Source organism: Lonchura striata, chromosome Z (assembly GCF_046129695.1).
Source record: "Lonchura striata isolate bLonStr1 chromosome Z, bLonStr1.mat, whole genome shotgun sequence".
Classification (NCBI taxonomy): Eukaryota; Metazoa; Chordata; class Aves; order Passeriformes; family Estrildidae; genus Lonchura; species Lonchura striata.
Window position 1 is genome coordinate 56,296,651 of NC_134642.1, and position 27,374 is coordinate 56,324,024.

A 27,374-nucleotide genomic window follows, 5' to 3' on the forward strand; every position below is an offset into this window, starting at 1 on the left:
CTTCTAACTGCACTCTGTAGTGAACACAATTAGCCAACATCACCCAAACAAGCTAATATTCCAGCTGTGAGAGGACAAAGGTTAGGTCATGCAGAACTCTCTGCTGCCACAGCTTTACTATTCATGAATATTCTTTCTCCTACATATTTAGTTTGTTCACATCTGCTTATTTCTCCTCCATTTCTGCTATGCTACAGTTTTTCTGTTATACCAGGAATTCTTTCAAAATTAAGAGCGTGGGTAAGTAAGAAAAATAAGTAAAGTGAGAGACAAAAATCCTAAAGCTCATTACAGAACCAAAATTCAAAACCATTTAACTGCATCTGGAACAGGACTCAAACTAGACACTGTGACAAATAATCAGGGACAGAAATAGTAATTGTTGCATGAGCACTTCTCTTATTAAAAGTGAATCATAATATGGTAGATCATGACCAGTGGATAAAGGCCAGGATGAGTATGGTAGGGACAAACTAAAACTTCATTACTTTGACTCATTAGATTACTGGTTTTAATCTTGGAAATGGTCCATTTTGTCCTTCTTTTGAGGCAGCTTTTATATTGATCTTAAAGAAGAGACTGACTGTAGCAACATTGTGCTAGTTGTCATTTTACAGTCAAAGTCTGATTATTTTTGTATTTTATGAAACAATGGACAAGTGTTTTTTTGTATGAAGTACTGTAGATTTGGAGTTGTTGACAAGTACATTAACCCTTCATGCATCAGAAGTAAACAAGCCAGCCAAGTAACTTAAATGACAGCTGACAGATTGACCTGCAATATTTTCTACATTTTATATATCATACCAACCTCATTTAGGCATCGCTTTTTTGTAAAAATATTTCTGATAAAAGTTTCCTGGACTTCTTCCTGTTTGACCAAGTACTGCCAGAGCCTCTTCACAGACAGTGCAACATGACTGCCAGATCTACAGAACAAAGTTGAATAAATACATCATGCTCATACTTATACAAGAGTGTAGTATTTTATATTCTTTCTAATCAAACTATAGTTAGAAGAAATGCTGAAGCAAAACTACAGAGCTATAGACAGTATACTAAGACCAATCTGGAAGAACTTTAATACCCTCTTCCTGAAAACCTACACGTGAGAGGAGGTGCAAAAGGATGAACAAACAGAATATGTAGAATCTTATCCTTCTATCTTGGGACAAGTAAGAAAATCTCTTTAAGAGATTACACAACAGAAAGAGCAGCATACAGATTATTTATTAGTTCAACTCATTCTTTACAGTGTGAATAATTTCTGTTAAGTCCCAAAGAGTGGTCCTTTCACATGGACAATGAATGACTAACACTTCCTGCTAGAAACACATCAGCTGTGTAACTTCACTGAAACACCCATGATTTTTTATAACAAAATTGGAAGACTTGTAGAATCAGATCAGAACTCAAATGTTTATGTTTATCCCTAGAAATGGCACACTCAAGCAAAAATTACAGATACCAATATAACTGCTATATATAGCTGCTTAAGACAAGACAAAATCCATCAAACTCTAAATTGCTTTAAATCATAATTTTAAAATAATGTCAGAGAGCACATACATGTTAAACTGGTCCCTTTTAATCAACCTGAATTACTGGAAGTGTGACCATGACAAAATATTTTACAATAAAAACCCAGACTCTCTGTATTCTGAAATCTACAAGTGACGGTAACATTAAAAAGGCAGAAATCTATTTTCTGGCTGAACATGCAACTATGTTAAGTCATACCTATGCAAATATAGTAAAAAAAAGTATTTCTTCTCTGAATTTAGGTAACAATACTGATAAAGATGTGAGGTAATTTTTTTACATCTAAAGGTGGGATAATTATGTAATTCACTGTCACTAATCCATAATTATTTCTCAAGGTGAATGTTTTATTCTTTATTTTATTGTCAAGCATACTTTTTCCGGAGACACTCAAAATCTATGTTAAGTTTAAGCAGAAGAATTTTTAAAAATTAGAAACTGTGCTACATTTTTCCTGATCTTGTTTTGAATCAGAGATGCACAAAATCTGACATGTACCCTTCAATTCACATAGCTATTGAAGTTGCAATCTATCACATGCACTAACAACCTAACACTTGATTTATATCAAAGATATTACAGTAGTGTTTACAGAAATCAGACTCACCTGAAAGGAGTGTTTGTAGGCTCAAGTAAAGTTTTGTGGCGGAGCAACGCAGGACCAGCAGCTAGGGCATCTTCAGAAGCATGAACTGAAATATAATGTTGAGGTGGACCTCCATACAGCTCAAGACGCCGGAGAAGAACTTGCTCCCAGCGCTGTAAAGTTTTCAAAACTGCATGGCATATTGGGGAGCTAACTGGAAGCTCTAGAAAGACAAGTAAATAATAATAAACCCCCTCCCCTTTCTGTTATAATCTTGATAAAGAGAATTCCAGGAGGTGAAGGTTGAGGTGTATTTCAAATGTCTCTACAAGTAAGCTTTGTTCAAACCTCAAGTCAGTATTTGCAAGTGTAAGAAGATGAACTGCTTAGTGCTATTTTTGCTAAAAAAAGGAACCGATTTCTCTAATATTGGAGAGATGATATCATGGAGTGGATCATTATGAAACAGATCCTCCTGGAAGATATCAAGGTACATGAATGACAAGCAGGTGAAAAGAGAAAGCTGACACACCTTCATAAAGGGCAAATTGTGCCAAACTAAATCTATTAGTGGCATTCTGTTGTGAACTGACTGTGGTGGAGGGCAAGGAAAGAGCAACTGATGTCCTCTACTTTTAACTTCTGTAAGGCCTCTGACACAACATAGCAAAAAGGATGGACTGTCTGACAGCTAAGGAACTGGTTGAATGACATCATCCAAAAAGTTACATTCAATGGTTCAACATCCAAATGGAGATCAGTAACAAGACATCCCTCAGGGATGCATGCTGAGATTGGTACTGTTCCATCTCTCCAATAATGACACAGACAGGGGTAGTGAGAGGCACCTGCAGGCAGCTGGCAGAGAGCACCAAGGTGAGCAGTGCAGCAGAGTTCCTGCAGGGAAGGGATGCTACCCACAGAGACCCTGGCAGGCCTGAGGAGTGGGCCCATGTGACCCTCACAAGCTTCAGCAAGGACAAGTGCACCTGGGTCAGGGCAATCACCAGTACCAAAACTGAGTGATGAACAGACTGAGAGCAGCCCTCTGGAGAAGGACTTAGGGATACCAGTGGATGAAAAATTTGGCATGATTTGGCTCACACACCAGAAAGCCCACTGCATACTGGGCTGCATCAAAAGAGCAGCCAGTAGGGTCAGGGAGGGAATTTGGCCCCTCCAAATTATGCTTGTGACACTCTACCTGGGATACCATATCCACGTACAGACACCCCTCTACAGGAATGAGAGGAACCTTTAGAGAGGATCCAAAGAAGGGTGTCAAAAACAGGTCAGAGGGCTGAAACGCCTCTCCTGCGAAGACAGGCTGAGAGTGCTGCGGTTGTTCAGCCTGGACTGGAGAAGGCTCCAGGGACATAATACAGCAGCCTTTCAATACTAAAATTAGACTTACAGGAAAAACATAAAGAGACTCTTTACCAAGGCCTGCAGTGATAGGGGAAGGAGTAATGTTTTTATACCAAGCAAGTAGATTTTGATCAGATAAAAGAAAGATATTATTATGATGAGAGTGGTGAGACACTGGAACTGGTTGCCAGAGAGGTTGTGGAAGCCCCTGATGTGGAAGGTCATGTCAGGTGATGCTTTGAGCAACACCACCTAGTAAAAGATGCCCCTGTCCACAATGTGGTTGGCTGGGTTGCACCTAGATGACCTTTAAAGATCTCTTCCAAAACCTAACCATTCTATGAGTCTATGAAACAAGGAGTAGGACTTCAACTCAATTACAAAAAAAATTATTATGTTTCCACCAGGAAATAAATATTGTAAACATTCTTACGTGACTAAGAAGCAAAGAAAACATAAAATGCTCGGGTCTCTGCATACTTTTCTCACCCATTCATCTTAGCCATGTCATTTCATAAATATACCTGTTGTATGATAACAATATCAGAACATGTATTCCCATACCACTAAAAAACTAAGAACTTTTGAACTAAAAGCTACAATATATGCATATTATTCAACACATTGCTGATTTTAATGTGCTGAATAGGTATGAAGAGGCAACTCTGCTGCTCATTACCTGAAAGATCATGTCCAGCCAAAGGGTAGAAAATCTTCAAATTGTGAAGTACCAGCTGAACCATTGCCAATCTCATCAGTGACCAACTAACAAGAAAGAACTAGTAAGTGATTTACTAATAGGAAAATAATTTTCTCACTTATTCAATATTAGGTTTTAAATATAGAGTGTCAAATCATCATTATAAACTATTGAAAACTACAAACCAAACTTTGGAATATTACAGGTACTTTGAATTCGAAAATTACTACACCACATACTACTGAAATGAATAAAATAATTATTGTGAAGAATTAACTACTAAGTCTAGGTAATATATGGATATATCAAGTAATATCAAGTAATTGGTATATTATCTGAAAAACAAAAAAGCAGAAATGCAAGTCTATACATAGGAAAGTATCTTGCATTCTAAAGAGCTATTTACCTGTAAGAATTTGAATTAGAATGTTCTTGGTTAAGTGAATTTGATGCAAGTATATCTCCATCATTGTCTTCATCATCTTCATCACTTTCCTGACTCTCTTCTGAATCATATTCCATTCTACTTTGTGATGGAAAAAATGGCTAAAAATTTCAACAAAATTCTGTAAATATCTTCTAGCCAACATCTCATTCTAAATTGCCTTTTAATAATTCAATCATTACAATGCTTAAAGCTTTTTATATAAAGTAGACAAATCATCTTACTCAGTTCAGTAACATTTGGAGTTTGTACCTCATGAAAAGGGCAAATATACATCAGTTAACACCTTAACTATTTTCTACATTACTGAAAAATTTTAATGCTGAAAATGAAAACACTAACTGTTTCTTGAATTCTTATTTTATTTTCATTCCAAATATACCAAACCACATGTGGGACATACGAGCCTGTCAGCGAGAAGCCAAAACCACTGCGGTGTATTCTCTTCAGTTTTTCCAAGAGCTCTGAGAAATACTATCCTCTCTCTACAGTGTTCCATATTTATGATCAGCCCATTATCATTGCCTCACTGTGCTATTCAGTATTTGCATTTTCTTTTTTGTCCTTACTCCTAAAATACTAGCTTACTAGTTTATTTTGCTTATGCAACACTTGATAAAGAAATGTGTGTACAATTCCACAGAAGTATGTAACTTTCTAGAAAGAAAGATCTGCCACAATGCCACAAACAAGGCAACATAATTTGACTTCCAGTGGGTATGCATATGCATTTTACCCAGTTGAAATAACTGATAAATGCTTCTCACATTTCCTTGTTCAGCTAAATACCTGAACTGTAATTACATACAGGTATATTGTACTCTGTAACTATAAAAATCAACATGGATATGTTCATACCATTATCTGGAAATAAATTAATTGAATAACACCAGTTTTCAAGAAAGCTGTTTCAAAAATATGTATAGGCTCCATTTTAGAAAAAGCTAAACATGAGAAATGAAAACAAGCACATTCTGTCACCTAGAATAATGACTAAGAAGAGAAAAACTATCAATCCAGAAGTGATAGAAGACACTTAATTTTCAAAACAGCAAAAAAAATTACCTTTGCAATGAAATAATCCCAGATGCTAAGTTCAGGAGAGATAAATCTTTCTTTGTAAGATGATGATTGTTGGTCTAGCAACGGCAATGCAGGCAATTGAGAACTTTCTTTTGGAGAGGTTTTTGATGAAAGCCTGTAATGTTTTTGCTGTTTGCCTCCATCATCTATGGGAGAAGAAAATAGGGTATGTTGCTTTAAACCTTCTGCTCTACCTCCCTATTGCTTTTAATAAACGGATTCTTAATAAAAAGTAAAAATTTCCATCATGACAAGTTTTCAGAATTTTATCTTAGCATTTATGTAATAACTAAACACAGAGAATTTTAAATCCTCAAATACATAAAACTAATATATAACTAGGACTTCAGTATGTAAAACTCCCTGCACAATTATTTAATTCACACCCATAACTGCATTAAAAGATCTCCTCTTACAAGGTGACAAATATTATTACTCAAGCCAATGATCTTCCAAAACTAAATTACTTTAATAAGAACTACTGAATACTGATTATGTTAGCTTTTAAGACAAGTCAGGAGACTTCTTTTTCAGTGTATATATTGCAAATACGTAAGCTTGCCATTCCTGCTTCAACTTGTAACTCCATGTGTCCCTCTAGTGGAGGTCTGTATTTTTTTTACTAAGTAGTACAATTCTGCTAAGTCCACATGTCCTGAAAATACATTTCCTCAGCAAATACAAAAGATAACATTTTAATTAACACAATTAATACAACTTATTAAAAGAGGAAAGATTCATTATTTATAGTAAGACCCTAAATCCTAGGAGTAGACAGGTCCCCTCTCTTGCCCCAGCATTGACTTTTTTTAAACTAAGAAGTGTCAATGGAAGGTTTTATTTCCGTTCTTGATTATTACAGTACTGAAAGAAATAGCTCATTTAAGATTTCAGGAATATCTTAACATATTTCTATCCCCTTATACCCTGAAATACTTCTCGATCTTGTTAGGAATCATACTCCAATACAGCCTATTAGTAGAGGAATTAGTAGGAATGCTACCAATTGTCACTTGTCACCAATTGTCAGTGTTTTGACTCTCCAGGTCACACCAGAAGTGAAAGCGATGAGGGAGAAAAGGAATTAATATTTGGACATTTGTTGGCCATCTTTCATAAAAGAGAAAATGAACTTGAATCAATTTCCTACTTGATTGGAAAAGGTGGAGTTTGTGTTTGTATTTTGTTGTTGTATGGTTGGGATTTTTTAAAGATTTTTTTATTCTTTCAAATAGATACATGGAATGTACAGAGATCAATTTCTACAGTGAAACTTAGGAGTGGGTTGAAGACTAAGGTAAAACAAAGAAAGCTTAAATATGAAAATAAAAAGGAAGATGATTTTTTGAACTTCGTTTTGTAGTCCACAATACTTGGACTTTAGCCGAGTCATGTTTTTTAAGCAGAGGGGAGTATGGACTGCCTTATGATGTAACAGCAGTAGTAAGTATTAGCCAAGAATGCAATTCTGTAGGCTTAAAGACCTCACCTGAGGGACAGATATCTCTACCAGTGAGTTCAAGCATCAATACATTGGGCAAGACCAGGTGCAAGAATAAACTAACATGAACATCACAAATGCAAATAGGTTCTTTACTGTTTTGATTTTCCTATTCCCTTCTGCTACCAAGGGCCCACAAAACTAACAACCATGGAAGCTTCCAAAATTACCTTCTGTTAATAATGCTGAGGATGGCAAAAGAAGAGCCAGTACACCTATCTGTTCCTGGAGTAAACTACCATGAAGTATTTCCTATACCCTGATTTCTTTTTAGTGTTTTATTCACAGGAGACTGAGTCTTGATAGATTTCTGAAAGACTATGTCCTTCAAAACTCTTACGGGTATTCCAATCACTTGAAAACAGAAGGTTTAACAGTCTGAACAAAAGAAAAACAGTGGTAATTTACAAACACTTTTTTCAATACATAATACTTACTTACTCATAATACAAACTCAGCCAACCGTACAATTGTAACTCGAGGCCACTAAAATACATGATTTAAAAAAAAAAACTTCCATTTTTTATTTATTTTCTTCTAATGGACAAATTGTCTGTATTCACACTAGTCAATGGAATTTATTCATTACTTCTGGTCATTTCCGGACCAGGAATAAACATGTTATTCCAGGATTCAGAAGCATTTTTGACTACATACGAAGACAAACATTATCATCACAAGCAGCTGAACTAATGTATTGGTTGTGGCTGGGGTAGAGGTAATTTTCTTCACAAGTGGCTGGTGCAGCCCCATGTTTTGGATTTCTGCTGAAAACAGAGTTGCTTACACAGAGATGTTTTGTTCTTGCTGAGCAGAGCTTACAGAGAGACAAGGCCCTTTCTGCTGTGTGTACTGCCACCCTGGCGAGGGAGCTGGGGGTGCCTTGGAGGCTGGGAGGAGTCACAGCCAGGACAGATGACCCACCTGACCAAAGGGATATTCCAGAGCATCTGACATCATAGTCAGTACATAAAGGGGAGGGAAGGAGGAGGAAGGTGGGGGACATTTGGAGGCATGGTGCTTGTCCTCCCAAGTCACCAGTGCACATGATGAAGCCCTGCTCTCCTGGAGCTGGCTGAACACCTGCCAACCTATGGGAAACAAGAATTCCTTGTTTCTCTTTGGCTGTGTGCACAGCTTTTGCTATAAAGTTATCTTGACCTGAATGCACTAGTTTTCTCTATATTTTACCCTTCCCATTTCTCTTTTACCCTTCCTATTTAACTGGTCCTGCCAGTGGGGGAATGCGTGAGTGAGTGGCTGCCTTGGGCTTAGCTGATGGCTGGGGTTAAACCACAACAGCCACAAAATAATTCATATATAGAATCTAATGAAAGATGAAGACATCCCATCTTTAATCTTGAAAGAGGAATATCATAGCAGTATGTGTCACACTTCTATACTGTGTAATAATTTTTTTTCCTGTTAGGGATAGTATTTGGAATCCACTTACCTGTACTAAAAGTCAAAACCACAATAACGGCAATATAATGCATTTTCATTACATTATAAAGCTTATCAGTTAAGGAGCATGCACATGCATCACTATGAATTTTTAGCTAATTTTTAGCAACCACTTAAAAAAAAAGAAATTCACTAGGCATGAAACAAGGAACAAGTGTTGCATGATACAGAAATTAGCAAGTATAGGCCTGCAGGTTGTTTACTTAAGCAAAATTCAAAACATAAGTTTTATTAAAAAACTATTTTATTAGAAGTTTTTACTTTTTTATTTTAAAAGTACTTTATTCCTTTCTGTTGGATCACTCCTTGTATTTTTAAGAATACTGCAGGCTAGTCATTGGAAAAAATTCAGTATATAAGGTAGATGAAAGAACAACCACCTAAATGGTTTGACAAACACCACCCCATGAAGATTTCTTTAACGACATTAAAAACGTTGTTAAAGTTCTGACTGTCATTTGGAATTTCAAATTACTGATTACACACACTTTCAAATTTCTCATATATTTCTAATTAAAAATTTTTACATGTGTTTTGTTTTTCATTTGAAGCATTTATCTTTGCTCCCATTTTACTAATATAACAAAAAAAAAAAAGATGTTATTTCCCAAGAAAATTTCAGACAAGGAAAATCCTGTAATTTCTGCCAGGTTCTAAGACATGCAATGATAATCAAAAGATCTGTTACCTTTCACCTTCCCAGGAAGAACTAGAAGGCAGATTACTTTCAAATTCCCTTCATTTGCTCTTGCAGCATGGAATAACTGAATATATGAAATGAAACTATGGATTTCTAACTGTTAAAACAAAGGTCAAATCCTCCCTTAAGAACCTTCTATATGATACAGAACTTACCATCTCTATATAGACTTAAATTATAAAACAGTTTGCTTAGGTAGTTTTCAAGCAAAACGTGGCAAATGTGATTCTGAAAAAAATCTAATATAATCAACAACAAAATTCTTTTTCAGATGATAACTGCCTCTTTGAAAACAAAACATCAGGTGCTAGTTCTGTTTGCTAAAATCCTTTCCTGCAACTGGAAAAACAAGAAACATGGCTGAAAAGCAGAGTGAACTGAAAAGCTTTCAAACTGTTTTGATCTGATTGTTGTGTGACAGAGGCAGTAAAACAAGTTTTTCATTAAAAATATTCCTAACAGAGGTTAGGAATTTATAAGACTACCAGATACTGGTTTTTGGTTCCTGTTTTTATCATTTGAGTCTAAGGGAAAGTTCATATTTACTTAAGTGAAATTTTATATTCAAAGCTACTACATGCTTTAAAGCAAAGAGCAGAAAGGGAAATACCTTTATTGACTAATATGGTACATGAAATTATGATCTCTTAAAAGAAGTTTCAAACTTGGAGATCAACACCCACATTCAGATATGTACTAAAGGATTGTAAGGGAGGCAAGGAGGAGAAGACATGCATAGTCTTATTGTATTAGAATTATTTGTGTTCAGAATTTTTAGCTATTGATCTCCATTTCACAAAAATCTAAAAGTAAACATAAGGGAGAAGAGTCTAGTTAAGCATAATAAAATGGTAAGATATAGAAAAAATCTAAATATTACAGAAGGATATGGCATAGTTGACGGGAACAAGCATTCCAGTCACTTCTCAGTATTTGTTTCTGGGTATCAGAAACAGTAAGGCACAAAAATATAGCTGACTTTAATCCTAATCCCTCTGCTTCATTGGAGGTCTATTTTTTTTTTCCTTTCTCCTCCCGCCATTTTTTTCAATATGACCAAGAAAGGACTTTGGAGAAATACATTTCCTCCAAATTTGCTTTACGTAAACACACATTAAAAACAAGTAATAACCCACTGAATCCTAGAATTACACAGGCTGAAAGACACCCAGTCCAACCCCTTGCTCAGAACAGGGCTGACTTAATTGATGACCTAGTTTGTTCAAGTTTTTGAGCAACTCCAAAGATGGAGATCCCACGCCACCTCTAGGCCACTTTCTCAGTGATTATCCATCAAAACTAGTATTAAAAAAAATGTTCCTTCTTCCCTTCAATTTTTAGGTAGAGCTTCGGGATTCTTCCAGCAACAGTTTTATTAAACCTGCAATCAGCCAGGCAGCATTCCTCCTTCAGAAAAACATACAGCATATAGGCTATATTTAGTAAGCATTTTAGAATACACTTTGTAAAAATGCTTTGCATTTTAAACCCGTGGTAGCAGTAGTATTAACACAGCCTAGTATACAGTTACCAACACCTAGTAAGCAGAACTGCCAACAAAAGCCAGTTAAGGCTTCTGACAATTCTGTGACAGCAAACATGTTTACCTTACTAAACTGATAGATATGTTTACTCAGTACCACAGAGAAAGTTAATCAGAATAAGAGCTCACTTGTAGGTAAAGATCTCTACTCTGAAAACATTTTTCTAAAAGTCTGATAAAGCTATTTAAACAGACTACATTTACAGTTTTCCATAAATGGAAGGTAAGGCATTTTGATATGTACCATACATCTAAATATTAATAATAATTTATAAAAAATATAAAACTACATTTTGTCTCTCTACATATATATTCAGATGTGATTTAGAAAGTCATCAGAATTTAAGTATATTTGTCTTTACAAAATCTTCCCTTAAAAACCCAGTTAATTGTAGCATTTTTGCTGTTGGATTTATAGAAGTCAAAGTAAATCAAAAAGCACGTAACTGTATGAAAAATGAAAGCTTTATAGGAATTTGTTCTGGACCTGAGGATAGTTTATCACTAACTGAATTTAAAACTTGAAGATTGTTTGCTTTTCTAAAGGGTCTTTAGAATGTCAACAAGACGCCTTTCATTTGTAATGTCTGGAATGAACACTTAGAAATCCACATGCACAATAATGCTTATATTCAAAAAGCATAGCAAGCAGCTCTCCAAAAAAGATATGAAACACTTCTGATATTTTCAAACCATGGTCAGAGTAATTTTGTATTTAATATTTATTTCAAATGAAAAGCCATTAGAATACTACAGTGCAGATAATTTTCTTTTTTTAAAAAAAGCCCAATTTATGTGCTTCTTTAATTATAAAATTTTACTTTAAATTTTTATATCATGGTTTGCAAACAGAAGTTTTTCTGTCTTTTTGCATATGCAAAAAAAAAACCCCAAAAACTCACACACAGCACACTGCATGTAGAGGCCTAGTACTAAATCTAGTATCTTGCCTGAAGGTTTGGTAGGACTATGAGTACTGAAGGAGGGAAGGGATTTGGAAAACCCCACACATTCCATGGAGAACACTACTACCTGATGTGGGCTAGGCATTGGGAAGTGCCTACCTGTCAAAGAGAAAAAACATACTGTATTTGTAAAATGAGACTATATTCCAGTTAGAAGAGAACTGGAAAGCTTTAAAATAAACACAAACTAGGCTGTAATAGTATTGGAAATTCTCTAAGATCAACTTAACTCCCTCATACTAGAGCAGCTGTGCTACTTGGAAACCTCATTTCAGTAGCATTCACTTCTGCTTCACTCTTCTCTTCTACACAATAGATCAACAAGAAAAAATTCAGATCCTTGTTTTTCTATGCAAATTCAAAACCATACTAAATTCTTCTTGAACACAAGCTACTTAAAGTAATTAAGCTTTCAGCAGTCACATAATTTTCTTAAAAATTCCAGAAGACAAATACACATAAAACAAGAGAACTGACCAGTTTTTGTCTTTAATTGCTGCTGTTCTCTGCTGGGCGTATGAGCTCCTCCTCCAAAAACAGCAGACCACATTTTGTTGTTAAGTGGATGAGCCATAATTCTATACAACTCATTGCTAGAATGTGTTGCAAGGCCATGGATGAAGAGGCTGAGATAGACCGCAGTTAGAATTTCACAAAGTAGAACTGTGAGACCTGGCTGGGCTTCCTCGCCAGCAGAATTCAAGAGATGTATGAGAGCTGTGATTCCTGTTTATATAAAATAAACATATTATTTAAGAAAGCACAGATGTGTGTGTGAACATACTCCAGATTATCATGGGTATTTTGTCCGGTAACTTATGTTACTTAGTAATGTTTAGTGTAGAAAAATTCCAAATTCTACACATTGAAACCTAAGTTGAAAACTTCACGAGAAAGAGGCAAGCTCTTAATTTTGAACACTTTATTAGTTTTTTAGCTTCCTGGTTTTTAGCTTCCTTTTCAATTAATATAACTACCTTATAATTCTGAAAGCTGAAATTCTATCTTCTCACTTTACAGTGGTAAAACCAATCAAAAAATCATGGGCATCAACTTGCATTACACATTGTCTGGCAAGTGTTCTTTCACCCAAGTAGTAAACATCTTGTGATGTTTTTATGCTCCCACAAAAAGGTGTAGTTTCAGATGTGGCTTCAATGTGACACTTTGTACACACAAGTAAAAATACACATAGTCATGGCCAAAGAATTCTGCTTTTTGTCATGCTCTCCAATTTGCACACATAGCATGTGAATCTCATAAAAAATAGAAAAAGTCAGTTCAAGGTGATGTTATTCAGAAGAGTAACTGCTAACAATCTGTAAAATCTCTAGATTTGGTGACAATGTTTGGCAGAAAAGAAAAAATGGCATAGCATCAAATACAAAGACTCCTTCAGGTTCTCCATGAAGATTTTAAAGAGAAATTTTCTGATTTAAGAAACAATTCTCATAATAAGTAAGCACATTTCTTGGCTATGCTTAAAGTTAGTGCTATAAACTGAAGCCCATACCTAAATACCTTTTTCTATTTTTTTAATTGATAACATTCCCTCTAATGTAGCTCCCGAATGTAGTTTCACCAGCACAGATCTTAGATTAAATCTGACATTAACTTTAGAGCTGCAGAAAATCATAATTTATGAGAAATGTTGCATTTCTAATAGTTTCAAGGTAGTTCAGAAGTTGTCCATAAGGTAAAATAATTCCTAGTTGGAGCACAAACTAAGACAGCCTTCCCAGCCCATAAGACTCAAGAAGTAGAATATTGGTGCTCCAGAGGAGCAAACAGAGCAAAGGACATGACTTCACCCTACCTCCTGTTTAGCTGCTCTCTCTTTACCAGATCCAGCACTAACATTTTTTAATTAAAGAAAGCAATATAAACCAACTTGACTTAGTGAATAATCAGAAGTACTAACTTAGATGTTTTGAAAAAAAGAATACAACATTTTAATCAAAGAACTCAACACAGCTGTTACAAATACTACTAGAAAGTCATAGCCACATGCTCTTACAGTGGATCCAAATAACTCACTTAAGAGGAAAGAAACAAGTCTAGATACCTGGCCACTGAGCAGGTGGTGTGTTGGGAGTCACTGTTTCTTCTAAGCTTGCTGTTTTTAAAGAATGACACTGAGTTAACAGGACCGTCTGGTACACTGTTCCAGTGAACTGGTTTGCTTGAAATGAGCTGTGAAACAGAGAAGCAGCAAATATTTATTTTTAAAAATTATGTTTACAGCTATTGAAATATTAGCACTTTCTAGATGTAGGCAAGTGTGATCACTGCCTTCTGGTGCACTATCCATTAACATGACTGCAATGAGCCAGCTGTCTAAAAATCACTTTTCATAGACTTTACCTGTAGCTGTGGCCATCACAGAGACACTGGTAGATGCAAGCAGAGAGTGACGCTGCTAAGGTATGCATTACACATATCTGTAAGACAAAGTTTTGCAGAACTCATTACTCCCAAAGTGAGCTGTGGCTAGTATCACAGCTTTTCACTCTGCATACAGTCATGTAACAAGAACTGAACATGAAAGGTTGAAGTCCTTATGCACTTACAAAGCCACCTTTTGCAGCAGAATTTGTATCAGACAAATCAGTTCATACCCTATGAAAAGGATGAGGGAAAACTCATTCGCCTCACCAACGCATAATCACAGATCAGCTTCATCTGAAATATTTTCAATTATTAAACAGCAGCCTATTAAGCCTGTATTCAACAGCAGTTTGCTGGTTCAGAATACAAATAATTTATTTCATAATGAAAACTATAATGCAGCTTAGTTTTTGACCAATTCTAGTGCAGCTCTTGGCCACACACTCAATTTAATCAGTATCATACTGATCAGTACTTTTAACTGACACTTTTTTCTTAAAGTATCACAAAATACATTAAGGTTAAAAAGCTAGAGAAGCTGTTAATCAAAAAGGTTCCATTAAAACAAAAACAGTTTATTATATTTTTTTTGTTTGTTCCCTCTAAAACAAAGCTAACTAGGACTAAGCATTCTTTTTAGTGTTCTCTAGAAATCCTTAGTAAAACCAGACATGATCTGGGACCTAACAATACAAAACTTCAGGAAAGATTTAAGTTTTATTTCCAGTCAAAGGTTAAATACAGGAGAAATCTTAGAGAAAACTATTTTTAAACGAAAAAAACAGTATGAGTTTATTGAAGTTTGCTAACACTCAGTTTTGTACTTAAACATTTAATTTTACTTATGTCTTAAGAATGAAATGCAGAATCTGCTATTAGCATAAAAGAAGTAATGAACATACTGTCATAAAGACAAATATGATGCTGATGGTTTAGTATAACATCTTTTCCATTAAAATGTCCTCTTGGAAAAACATCCAGTTCTGAGAGAGGCCAATCTACAACAGCTTGTGGAACCAGATCCTCAACACCTCAACAATGACTTATGATCACTGGACATTTCTTTAAGCTCAAGATAAGTACAACAGAAAATTATTATGTTTCATGGTTTTACTTTGTCACAGATAGGCACAGCACAAAGTTTTCAAGCTGTCTGAAAGAAAAAATTGTGAATTCAGCAAACTAGACAAAAAACCAACAAAACCACTGTAAAAAAATACATACCTTGCTGTTCTGAGTATCTGGATGAGGTGGTGAATCAAGGTTTATTATAGCATGTAATATATCATGAGTTAAATTGCCAAGATGTAGCAATGGATTAGCAACCACTGTTTTGGAACTAGCTGTGCAAGCAAATAGGAGAGGTATGGAGCTTTGCTCTGGTGGAGGGCTGGAAGGTGTCTGTACTGACTGCTCCTAAAATCAAGCAAGAAACACAGACAAAGCAATAGCGCATATTCTTTAAGGGAACATAGTAACTTTGAAAGAGAGAAAAAAATTCTATAAAACAACAAAAAATAAATAATGTACAAAAAAACCCTTGTTAAAAACAGATTTAGATTTATTAAAAAACATACGCATGCTACAGTAGGAAAATTTCAAAAATATTACAAAACACTTTCAAATAAATCTACAAACGTGAAGCAGAGAAAACAAAACCTAAGCTCCCCCACATACCTGCTGAGATTCCTGCAGGAGGAGAATTAATTCCATTCTGACAGATGCCAAGCCTCCACCATGTGAGCCATGAAGTATACAGTAACTAAGGAACATTCTGAGGAGAGACTGGTACTTCAGAAGCCATTGACGTCTTTTTTGAAAGTCTTCTTTCTGTAGCATAGTTTTTTCCTGGTCAGCTAAGCCTTCAGGGTTTTCATGTAATGTACCTTCCTCTGGCATCCCTCTAACTCCTGACCGTATCTCTTCTACTTCAACACCATAATCACAGGTCTTCTGAAGAGCTACCACTTCTCTCTCAAGCCACTGGTAAAGCTGATACCGCAACTTTCCACCATCGACTTCATAGCCAGTGGACAGTGTACGAAGCTCCACAGTAAGGATTTTCAGGCATGCTCTAAACTTCAGCTGTGCTGAAATTATATCTTCTGACGGACTTAGAATATCTTTGTCATCAACTACACTAAAAGATTCTGTGTAGCAAGAACTTGTTTCATGTAATTTTTCAGTTTTCTTCAAAGGTTTTAGCTCTTTCATTATCAGGGAAGAATCTTCACTTTCATCATTTTCATCACTGTCTGACTGTAGTTGCAATTGTTCATCTTGGAATAGAGCACTTGGCTGGCTCCAATCAAACGAAAGAGTGGAACTTGAATGTTTTCCTGATGAACAATCTGAAGATGAACCTAGACCATTGAATACTGGCTGTGACCAATCAATACTGGAAGCTTGATCTTTTGTTTCCAACTCTCTAACTGGAGATAACGGTGAGAAATCTTTACTAGTATCCACTAAACTAGGGGATTTACCGAATAACTTTGACCTCTTGACAACTTTGGGCATCTTTGATAACACTTCCAAGGCCAACATGGGACAACCAGCTTTTAGATGAGCATATGCAGTGGTGAAAAATAGCCGTCTTTCACCTAGGTTGATTTTGTCAGCTAATCCATTTTCTACTGCTAGGGAAATGTGTGTGGAAGATGTATCAGAAGAGCCAAAATGACGTCTCAGCAAGAGGGGATGTGTTCTTAGGTAGTTATAGAAGTTAAACACTGCAGGGTTGCAACTTGATGAGCCATCCCCTTCATCTGAAAAGATATGGCAACATATAAAACATATCACTCTGCATGAAATAACCCATCTGCAAAGTCCTAAGTTTGTCAGAAGGCTTTTAGATCTTAGTATCAATCCTGTTGTCTACTTCATACATCCATTCTACTGTTTACTTCACTACACCCTCCTTTGCACCTTCATCATTTGAATACTTCAGTGGGAAGGACATTGCCAAACATACTAAAAACAAGCAAAATGAGGCAGTAGGCATGACTTTTTAAATTAAAACAGCTACCATTTATTTTCCTTGGTAGTCAGGCCAGTTTTACTGAAGTCAAGCAAGGCCACTTTTCTGTTAATTTTAGATTTCTGCAGTCTCCATGTTCCATATCTAAATGACAATAAGACAGTATCTTATTTCTTTTACTTAAAGTCTCATTTAAAAAATTGGAATAGTATTTTTTTTGTCGATATCTCAAAAGAAATGCAACTTACAGTAAAACTAGGAAATCTATAACATTTATACATAATGGTAGCAGCATTATATACAAATAAATGAATTACACAGCAGTGGAACACCTATTCATTTCATTTTCATGTCCACAAGAAGAAAAACCCTAAAGAGATATAAGAATCAGCACAGCATGATTCACAGTTTTCAAAGGCCTCAGGATAGCTGGGGACAGAAATAAGCCCATACTCTCTCCTCTATCAGATGTTACAACACAACTGGTGACAGTTAACAGAGAGAGATACATGAAAACACACATTCTAGGTAAGAAAATAAGGGAAGACACCACAAACAAGCCATGAACTGATCACAGAAGAATTAACAACACTTTAAAATTATTTTACACAGAAAGATGGGATCAAGATAGCAACAACCAAACACTATATTCCTCATTTGCTCAAAATCATCCTAAACCATTTAACTTCTGCTAAAATCAGTTTCACAAATTAGTTGCCCAATTCTAAGCATTTGAGCCTTTATTTATCCCCTTCCAATTTTTCTCAGTAGCCAGGACTGAAACCAGCTAACTAACAAGGATTAAAGCTTTTAACTTAAATGAAAACACTACCTTTAGGAAATAATACAATTAATTCTTAGAAGGCCTATAAAGCCAGCAAGTGAATACAGAAATGAATTGCTTTAGGATACTCACGTGCTGTTTCAGGCACCACATGGGCCTCCTCGCACCATTTCAAGTAACAAAATCTATCTGTTGGTAGCCTATTATTGTAGTCAGCTGTTACCAAGGGCTAAAAGCTGCAAAACACCATGTCTTACAGGCTCTCCTATGTAAGTGAGCAATCAGAAATTTTGTCTTAGGCTGTGATGGAGTTAATATAAGATGGAATTAATATAAGAAGTTAGTTTGTCTCCATCTTTAGACTGCTTCTGGAAAAACAGCTGTATTACTGCAGGGTCATTCAACTGTCTTGATATTCACATGCTTAAAGGACAAAGTATGAATGCTTGGAATACAGGGTAATAATAATACAGTCACCATGTTTGCAACTGAAGTCCACTTACATTGCTACAGCAAGCAGTTTACTAACAATGGTGAAGAACTGTGTGGTACTTGGTTGTTCAGATGACACTTTAAGAAACTGTGGCTTAAATTAACAAATATTTTAAATCAACTCAACAGGCCAAATACTTATATTCTTACCTCCTTCATCTTCAACAGAATGTTTAATCAAAGTGTCAAGAGCCTTGCTATAATCTTCCAAAATCCAGTATGCCATACTTCGCAGGAAAGGGTCACAGTGTATGTTTCCTAAGTTCTGTTTTCCAGTAGACATACTTCCCAAAACTCTCTTCTGTAGTATAGATTTGTAAGTACTAGACACTTCAAACTCCGATTCATAGAGTCTTGATATTACAAGAGCCAACTGAATGTCATGCAGTTTTTCAAGGCAGACCTAATTAAAGATAATTATATTAAAATGATCAAACTTTTTAATTTCTCCTCAGTTTAAAATTATTACTGGGCACGAAGTGACATAAATTTGCTCAGATTAAAGTAAGTAGGTCTACCAACTCCATAAAAAGTGAGCAGGAACTAAGCAGAACAGGTGTAGATAAGTATCACATGAAAGATTGGATTTGCATTTCTTCAGTTTAAGTATGGCATGACAACAGATCTTTGAAATCAACCAGCTTCAATAGATCATTACCAATGTGCACATGCCGCCTCTTACTTCTGGATTCTGGTTCTTTTAGCTACAGAGCTTTACAGAACAAAACCTTCATCATCACAGAGATTGATTTCCTCACAATTTTGCAATTCAAACAGATCCAGGAAATAATTTGTATGTTCTTTGTTTTTTGTAAAGGGATTCTAGGAGCTAATCCACATCTCTGCCAAAACACCACATTTAGAACTTCCTAATGAAAAACTATGCTATCTTCCTATAGGACTGGGTAGAAAATATGAAAGGAAGCTAATTGTAGGTAGGCCCCTTAGTATTAGAGCAGAGAAATTACCCATGTCACTTTTCAGTATCAGAAATATGACAGCTAAAAAGGAATCAGAATGTAAAGATGAAGGTTTTCTATTTGTCATTCATTTGGGGTGGGAAAGAAGAGCAAAAATTGAAAGCATAAGAAGCTTCAGGGGCCATACTAATGCAAAACACAAACTGCATTCAGTCTATTTGTACATTTGGGACAATGCAACAGTCTTAAACATTAAGCATTTTATTACCTCCACCGCATCTTTTAAGTGTCCTGCCAACAAGAAAAATGCTGCAGAATGTTCAAATCGCTGCTTGCCAAGCAAAGAAAAAGCATTCTTTAAGGCTGCTTTACGCCATCTGTCCTCAGTAAAGTTGTTTCCAAAAAACTGTGTCATTTTAGTATCTTTTTGGGACCTGCATATCAAATATAATTGATAAAAACATTTTACTTTTTATTATTTGCACTATGGTTCTTAATTTCTGCAGATGTCAGTATAATTTTACACAGATCTTCACATTAGGAAGTGCAGAGTCTCTCACCACGTTGGGAACTGAGAAGGCTACTTCTTTAAAAGTAGTAGAAACTTCAATAAATAAAAAACCTAATGGTATTTTCAATAACGTGATACAGAAAGAAAATATTTTTTCTTAAGGTGAGCTGTTAAGTGACAATGAAAATTAGTTTTCAGAAAGTTTGCAGTACTGAATGCTGTATTATGAAACACCAGTTAGGAAGACATAAGTCAGTCCCCTGATCTGAAGGTACAATTTTAAACAACAAACACTTATGTAAAAGACAGGCATGACATTTAAGACACTTATACTACTAGTCCTCAGAAGTAAATCAGAATTAAGCAGTAACTGAAATTACAGGAGATTGAGACTAAAACTTGCAGCACCTACCTTCAGAAACAGCAACTAAATTTTCCTTCAGTTTAGGGTTAGAAACTACTCATTCAGTGTAATGGCTAGTTTAAAAATCAAACCCCAGCTTTCAATGCTAGTATTTGTGCTTCCTTTGGATTACCATCACATTCAACTTTTTCCCCCAAAATTATACCAGACAGTGTGAAATTCCATGTAAGAGCTTGGATACCTGTATAATCCCCAGATAACAGCTTTCTTCTTCATTGCAAGGTAAAAAATGGCAGCATCAAGTGGATTGTTGTTTCTCTGGAAAGCTGCTTTAGCCACCTAAGAAGACAGTTCAAAAGCAAAAAAACAAATTTAACTTAATCTTAAATGAGATTCTTGTTGCTTCTGGCATCTCATACCTCAAAGTGTATTGAAGTTCTCTTTAATACATGATGCCTCCTGTCATTATGAATCTGATCTAAGAACATAAGAAGATACAACAACGTGTTTGGTAACACTTAGCCCATGCTCTTCCAGTTCTAGAAGCTTATTTGCAGATCAAATGGGAATCCATATACCTGAGAGTAGTTTCTAAAATTATACCAAAATTAATTTACTAGTTGCTCTGTTAATGAAAGGACAGATGGAGTCTTGAAAAACAGGCTGGGACCAGTGATTGCTTTTGGAAGGTGGAAAGGAAAAAGGGTAAGGGCAGCAAGAATAGTCCAAGTCGCATGTAAAATAATCTTAAACTCAGGCTCAGAATACCTGGAATTTTTTTAATGTAAGGCAGTTAAGTTTCATAAAGTGATGACTAATTACTGAAGATTTAGAAGCAAGGGTAGAGACATGCATTTTACCACTTAGTGCTTTGTAGTCAAAGTATCTTGTGCATGTCATTTTCTAGCTCAACACACTAGGCTTTTCCAAGAGTTTAAAACAAGTGATAATGAGGTTTGGCTTACTGCCACATTGTGATGGTTAAAATATTTCAAATAAAAAAGCCAAAAAAACCCTCAAACAAATAAAAAAAACCACCAAGCCAAAACAAAACAATAGAAGGTTTGTTTCATCATGTAAAATAATCAATTTGCAAGACAGATGTACATATAATATCTAACCGGTTCCCACATCTAATCGGTTTCTAAGAAGAACCTTTCCCCACAACTTCAATTCTCAATTTTGCTATAAAAAACAACTATATCCACCATCTGTATTTTGAGCATCCACAATAAGCACTGTACAATATAACCTTTAGGATGGGATATCTAAGAGCAAAAAATGTACTCCACACTGGAATTCGATGCACTAAAAACGTTTAGTAAAATACAGAAGTTCATATTCTTACAGAAAAGTATAGATACAAAGAAATACAGCACGAAACACTCAGAAAAACTTAATTATCTAAAAACTTAAAACTACATAAATAGAGGGTCAACACTGGAGAACAGCTGTTTAGAAAGATTTTGTTGGGTTTTATTTAGAATGCTACGTTTACCTTTTCTATGCATTTCCGCAGGCTATGGATGTTTCGGACCCACCATCCTACACCCATAGCTCTGAGCTCAGACCATGTTGGATCTCCCTTCTGCACAGCAGGGAGCATACTCAGGAGCTCTTCCTCTGCTACAGAATGGAATGCCCAGGCAAAGTGACTAGTAGATAAGCCTATACAGTCACCATTAAAAAAAAAAAATCAGAAGATATTCATTAATAAAATAATCCAGAATCTGAATCCCAGACAAAGGGATGAGAAAGTGAGAAAGGAAGACGCTTGTCTTATATTTTTAAATGCATTGCTGATGAGGCAACAGACACCTAAGAGTATTTGTTAGGACTGCAAATCAAATATTACAGAAAAATCATACAACTGGAAACAATTTTTCATCTGCAAACTCCTAAGGAAAGTTTGCGAAGAACAGAGTTTCTCTATAAAGCTCAAACATAAGGACATTAAGTGGCACTAAGATTAGCCATGATAATCAATGTACTGATTAAATTTTTCAAGATTTTCAAGATACGTTCACTATTTTGACTTAGATTAGAAAATGCAAAAGTTTTGGACAATCAGAGCAAAAACATCTATGGGGATAGAGATACAAAAGAAAACTTAAAATAAAAAAATCTCGTAAGGAAGGAAGGAATTACTAAGCAGCAACATAGCTGGCTATGGAAAATTGCAACTCTGGTGAAGGTGGGATGCTTCTTTGTAGAAAGGCACTTCCGTGTGTGCCCCAGAGGCACTTCCCACTCTCACCAGTTTCTGAGCTCACCAGAAACAGAAGTACCTCAACTAAAATTAATCCATCAGAAAGTTAACTCTGCAATACTCTGCTGTGGCAGTTCTGGCAAATTCCAACCTCTGATTCAGCTGAGGGGTGATAAGCCATGAGATTAAAAATGCTATTACAAATGTCATGATGGCTAAAGAACTAATCATAGCCAGTCCTTTAGATCTGATTATGACTAATCAAATCCAGCTCATTCTGTCATCTGCAATATTAGGATGGAACTAGTTAAATTATACAAAAAAACCTCCCTATATGATACAGTCAATTGTATACTTATGGTAAGTATACAGAAATATTAAAAGTCTGAGTAGTAAATTTTTTTCTAAATATGTACTAAGCCCCTACATAAACAGGTACAGTTGTTTACTACATTATTCCTGCAGAAAGTTATTGGAACAACATGGTAGTAGACTTTAATTTGGGGAATTTGGGGTATTTAATTTGGGGAAATAGAAACACTCCCCTACCAACTAAAAACTTGTTAGAAAAAAATCAGTTCTGAGTCCTTTACCAAAACCAAAACATTTTCTGCTCTAGCATTAATTCATATTGGACAGTATTTTCTTGAAAAACCCCAATGAATTAAATTACTGGTTCTGCAGAGGCACATCAACAGCACGCCAGTCATAGCTGCATCTACATCACTAAAACTCAACTTCTCTAAGAAAACACATCAGTTACCTTGGTGAAGCAGCTGTCCTCGATGCACAGGAGGAAGTGCAGTTGTCAGAAAGGTGTGACGCCGGACAGCCAATAAAAATTTTAAACCACACTCATCAAGCGTTTCTCCACCTGGAAATAAATATTAATTTTACAGGAATTAATCCAAGTAAGTACTGTGGGTCTTAATAGAAGAAATATAATTTTGTGAGTACTAATACTTTGAATTTGTAAACAATAGCTTAGTCCATAATTCTTCCCTTCAAGAAAAAAGAAAATTTCAAATATAAAAACTTCTGAAGTTATTTGTTCTGTTTAATGCAAGAGACAGAAAAACGGTAATGTATTGAAAAAACCAAACCAAATTATTTCTGAATTTCTCTAGATGGTACAACAAATATTTGAAAAGTGAAGTAAAAATAATTATAGTATGTGAACTGATGGACTCACAGTGGCATTACCAAGCGGCAAAAGAAAATTCTACTTTTATCAAAGCAATAGGTCTTGAAACAATTACACTATGAAATGAAGGTGCATCATGATCTTAGAAGCCAAAAAATATTCCAAAATAGGAAAAAACATCCCTGGAAAGGCTGTGAAGCACAGTAGTACAATTACCTTGGAAGAGAGAGCTTACCCTGACTTCTGTCTCTGCTTTCTCCAATGTCAGTACTGGTAGTAGCAATTGTATCTGCCAAGGCCATCAATGACATTTGCTCCATCCTAGTCAGACCTGGCAAGCTTGAATGAAGCAAGTGACGAGAAAGAACTTGAGCATGTTCTGGTCCAAAGTAAGTTGGGCTGTATTGAGAAAGATCAATGACTTTTGAACTGTCTTCATCTGCCTCAAATGTTACAAGGTCATCTGTACTTATAACAGTATTTTGGAAGAGATTTTCATAACTATCATTGGGCATATCCTTTTTATTTTGACTGTTCTGATTATTGAACTTGTCTGAACAGGAATAAGATGAATCATCATCCGCAGCAAGAAGAGCATACAGAGGCAATGGTGGAACAGAGTCTATTTCAATATAGTCTGTAGTCTCTGTTTTGCTGAATATTTTGGGATCTCTTGCAGTACTTCCACTTGCACTGATTGTCAGAGATCTGAGCCTCTTGTCATGATTAGGCTCAGACTCATTTATAGCAACAACTTCTCCAGCAATGCACTTAACTAAGTGGGACAGAATGGCTTTTGCTCTGCGTACTTTACCAAGATCCATGAGTTCCAACAGTTGATATGGATGGTACTGAGGTAAAGTTGGACATAATGTATGAGCTGCTTCAAATAGGCCAGAATCTTCCATTTCCATAGACAGATCAGAGGCAGATCTTTTCCCACTAAGTTTCTGCGCAAGGCTGGTCATAGATCTGGTCAAAGTTCTCTTCGGTGGATGCAGACTTGAGGCAGCTGACTGACTTTGCTTCATTAAGCTAGTTAGGCAAGGCATACTTCCACTGTAGGAGTTTGTACTAACTAGTTCCTGCTTAGGAGATTGCCACTGGGAATAAACATGCATTTCACAATCCATTCCAACTACCAGAATGCCATCACGCACCCAAGACAAGGACACAGGAAAAGGTGGTGACCCCTCCACAGAAGAAACCAAGTCAACACAACGCAGCAAAACAAACCCAGAAAGGGTTTCAGCCTTAGGACTGCCACTGTGGGAGATTGCTACAATCTCGTTACCATTTTGTTCTTGCCTCTTCCCAGATATCTGACCAAACATATAAAGTTTTGATCCAATTCCCACTGTCAGAATATGAGAACCATCTTCCCTAGACATCCAATCCAAGTGTACCAAGTGCTTAGTGTTGGATATAATACTCCAACCATGAGACAGAGAAGTATCTTGCTGGCTATCTGCCACTAAATCGCTATCAACACTAACACCAGAGTCCAACATAGTGCTTAGCTCATCTAAATTAAGTGTCTGCTCTAAAATCCAAGAAGAGCCCCCTGTAGATTCACATTCAAAAATACTAACGTGCACCACAAAATCTTGAGAAAGATGGCTATTTCTAGATGCTGCCTGCTTGTATGCTACTGCTAATCTGTTTGTGTGTGCACAGCTGACATCAGCTGGCCTCCCTGGAACATTAATAGCACTACTACTAGGAAGACCATCCTCAATCAGTAATGGCCATTCTTCCCACACATATTTAACATCACTGTTGGTGCCATATTGCGGCATAGAAGAAGCTGATGATTCAGTGACAACCCTGCATCTCCAGAATCGAACTTTTCCATCAGAGCAGGAAGTAGCCAACAGATAAGGTGCATGACAAACAGGATATATGGAAGAAGAACTGAGATGTCCTAAAATGAAAAAAATAAAACATTATTACTGGAGGAAATACTAAAAATCAAAATTAGCAACATTTTTATTCAGCCATTATTCTATTATTCCAAATTTTAAAAAGTATTACTGCTTCCTCACAAAGAAGCCATTTACAGGGCCTCATAAAGAAGACAATATGTCAAAAATACCATGAAACTATTTTAACCTTTGACTGCATTTTGTGCTCTAGAGAGGGGTCAAATAATATTATTTAAACATGAATACTAAAAAATACTCTCTTCCGTCAAAAATATTTCTCCATTAAAAAATCTAAAACTGTATTTTAGGAAGACTACTGATGAAAACCTTAACATTTAAGTATAGATCCTACAAAAATTTTCATGCATCACTGCAAAACAAAATTTGTGTTTCAACTCTATTTTTTGCAAGTATGTGGAATACAGTAAATATTACACCTCAAGTAAGAGCTTTATTTTACTGTTAGTTCCAGGATTGAGATGTTAAGTTATGGGAAGTACATTTTAGCAAACCTTTTGGATTCACCTACACATACTCGATTCCAACAACAAATCCAAAACTCACCATTACTTTGTTTCAATTTTAAGACCCAAGTGTGAAAGGCAGAGATTCCCTATTTTAGTGTTTTAAAAAAAGATGACAAACCTGCTGATGGCTTTACATTTATTATTTCTACTCCTTCTGGCATACTCAACTCTTGACTATACACCATTTTCGAAGACAAAGTAAGCCAGCTGGTGCTCTGAAGGTTTGCTCTACAGGCCTGATACTTTTGAGCGAAAGGTGATTGGATTTTCTCTGGATCTGGTGAAGAATACAATTCTTCTGTTTGTGTTGCTTCTTCAGATGGATTTGAACCTATCTTTTCATCTAAAAAAAGGTATGCATTGTTAACTTTAAAAGATCAATGATTTCTTATAATGTAAGAAGTTATTTTATTCACTTCAATAGTTCTAGAAGAACCTGACTTAAAATTTTGCATTAATTTTAATGAAATGTATTCTCATATTCAGATTTAAAGAGAAAAACAGATTTAAAGACATCTCACATTAAATACTTCAGAGATTCTAGAACTGCTGAGAGATTATAAAACAATCAAAGCATGATCAGAAAGGCCAAAACTGCAAAGAAATATGTATGTGGCCATATAGGGAAATATAGGCTATATAGGAAAATAGGGTTTCAGTAAGCACAGAGTACCTGCAGCTAGGGAAAATTCAATTAAGACCTTCATGTCTTAGCTTACAAATTGGTAGAAGTTATTTTTGAGAAAAGTTTCAATAACAGCTTTATTTTACTCCTTAAAATATAGGTTCTCAGAGAATGTGATATGAATGCATCCTGGGAGCTTGTGTTGATCTACTGGAAGGAAGGAGGGCTCTGCAGAGACATTTGGATCGATTGGACGGATGGGCAGAGTCCAGCAGCATGAAGTTTAATAAATCTAAGTGCCGAGTTCTGCATTTTGGACACAAAAATCCCCTACAGCATTACAGGTTGGGGACAGTGTGGCTGGACAGTGTCCAGGAGGAAAGGGACCTGGGGGTGCTGGTTGACAGCCGGCTGAGCATGAGCCAGCAGTGTGCCCTGGTGGCCAAGAAGGCCAATGGCTCCTGGCCTGCATCAGGAATTGTGTGACCAGCAGGAGCAGGGAGCTCATTCTTTCCCTGTACTCAGCACTGGTGAGACCACATCTTGAGTGCTGTGTCCCGTTCTGGCCCCTCAGTTCAGGAAGGACATTGAGATGCTTGAGCACACCC

General features: G+C 36.0%; 1 protein-coding gene across 5 annotated transcripts in view; it reads right to left on the minus strand.

The window, feature by feature from the left end:
- The window catches only part of DMXL1 (Dmx like 1), a 78,922-nt gene that overhangs the window by 15,408 nt on the left and 36,140 nt on the right, over nucleotides 1-27,374 (minus strand). For 2 of the 5 annotated variants that reach the window (XM_021546234.2, XM_021546233.2), the window contains exons 17-34: nucleotides 26,260-26,484; nucleotides 23,925-25,613; nucleotides 23,309-23,419; nucleotides 21,835-22,004; nucleotides 20,578-20,675; nucleotides 19,730-19,895; nucleotides 18,692-18,944; nucleotides 15,963-17,053; nucleotides 15,510-15,701; nucleotides 14,262-14,338; nucleotides 13,963-14,090; nucleotides 12,375-12,623; nucleotides 11,883-11,996; nucleotides 5,707-5,870; nucleotides 4,603-4,742; nucleotides 4,176-4,261; nucleotides 2,150-2,351; nucleotides 812-929 (exon numbers count right to left, since the gene is read on the minus strand). In XM_021546234.2, coding sequence (XP_021401909.2) covers nucleotides 812-929; nucleotides 2,150-2,351; nucleotides 4,176-4,261; nucleotides 4,603-4,742; nucleotides 5,707-5,870; nucleotides 11,883-11,996; nucleotides 12,375-12,623; nucleotides 13,963-14,090; nucleotides 14,262-14,338; nucleotides 15,510-15,701; nucleotides 15,963-17,053; nucleotides 18,692-18,944; nucleotides 19,730-19,895; nucleotides 20,578-20,675; nucleotides 21,835-22,004; nucleotides 23,309-23,419; nucleotides 23,925-25,613; nucleotides 26,260-26,484 — 5,273 coding nt within the window. The remainder of the gene's footprint in view (nucleotides 1-811; nucleotides 930-2,149; nucleotides 2,352-4,175; nucleotides 4,262-4,602; nucleotides 4,743-5,706; nucleotides 5,871-11,882; nucleotides 11,997-12,374; nucleotides 12,624-13,962; nucleotides 14,091-14,261; nucleotides 14,339-15,509; nucleotides 15,702-15,962; nucleotides 17,054-18,691; nucleotides 18,945-19,729; nucleotides 19,896-20,577; nucleotides 20,676-21,834; nucleotides 22,005-23,308; nucleotides 23,420-23,924; nucleotides 25,614-26,259; nucleotides 26,485-27,374) is intronic. The other 3 variants (XM_021546237.2, XM_021546235.3, XM_077790386.1) reach the window with 2 other exon arrangements.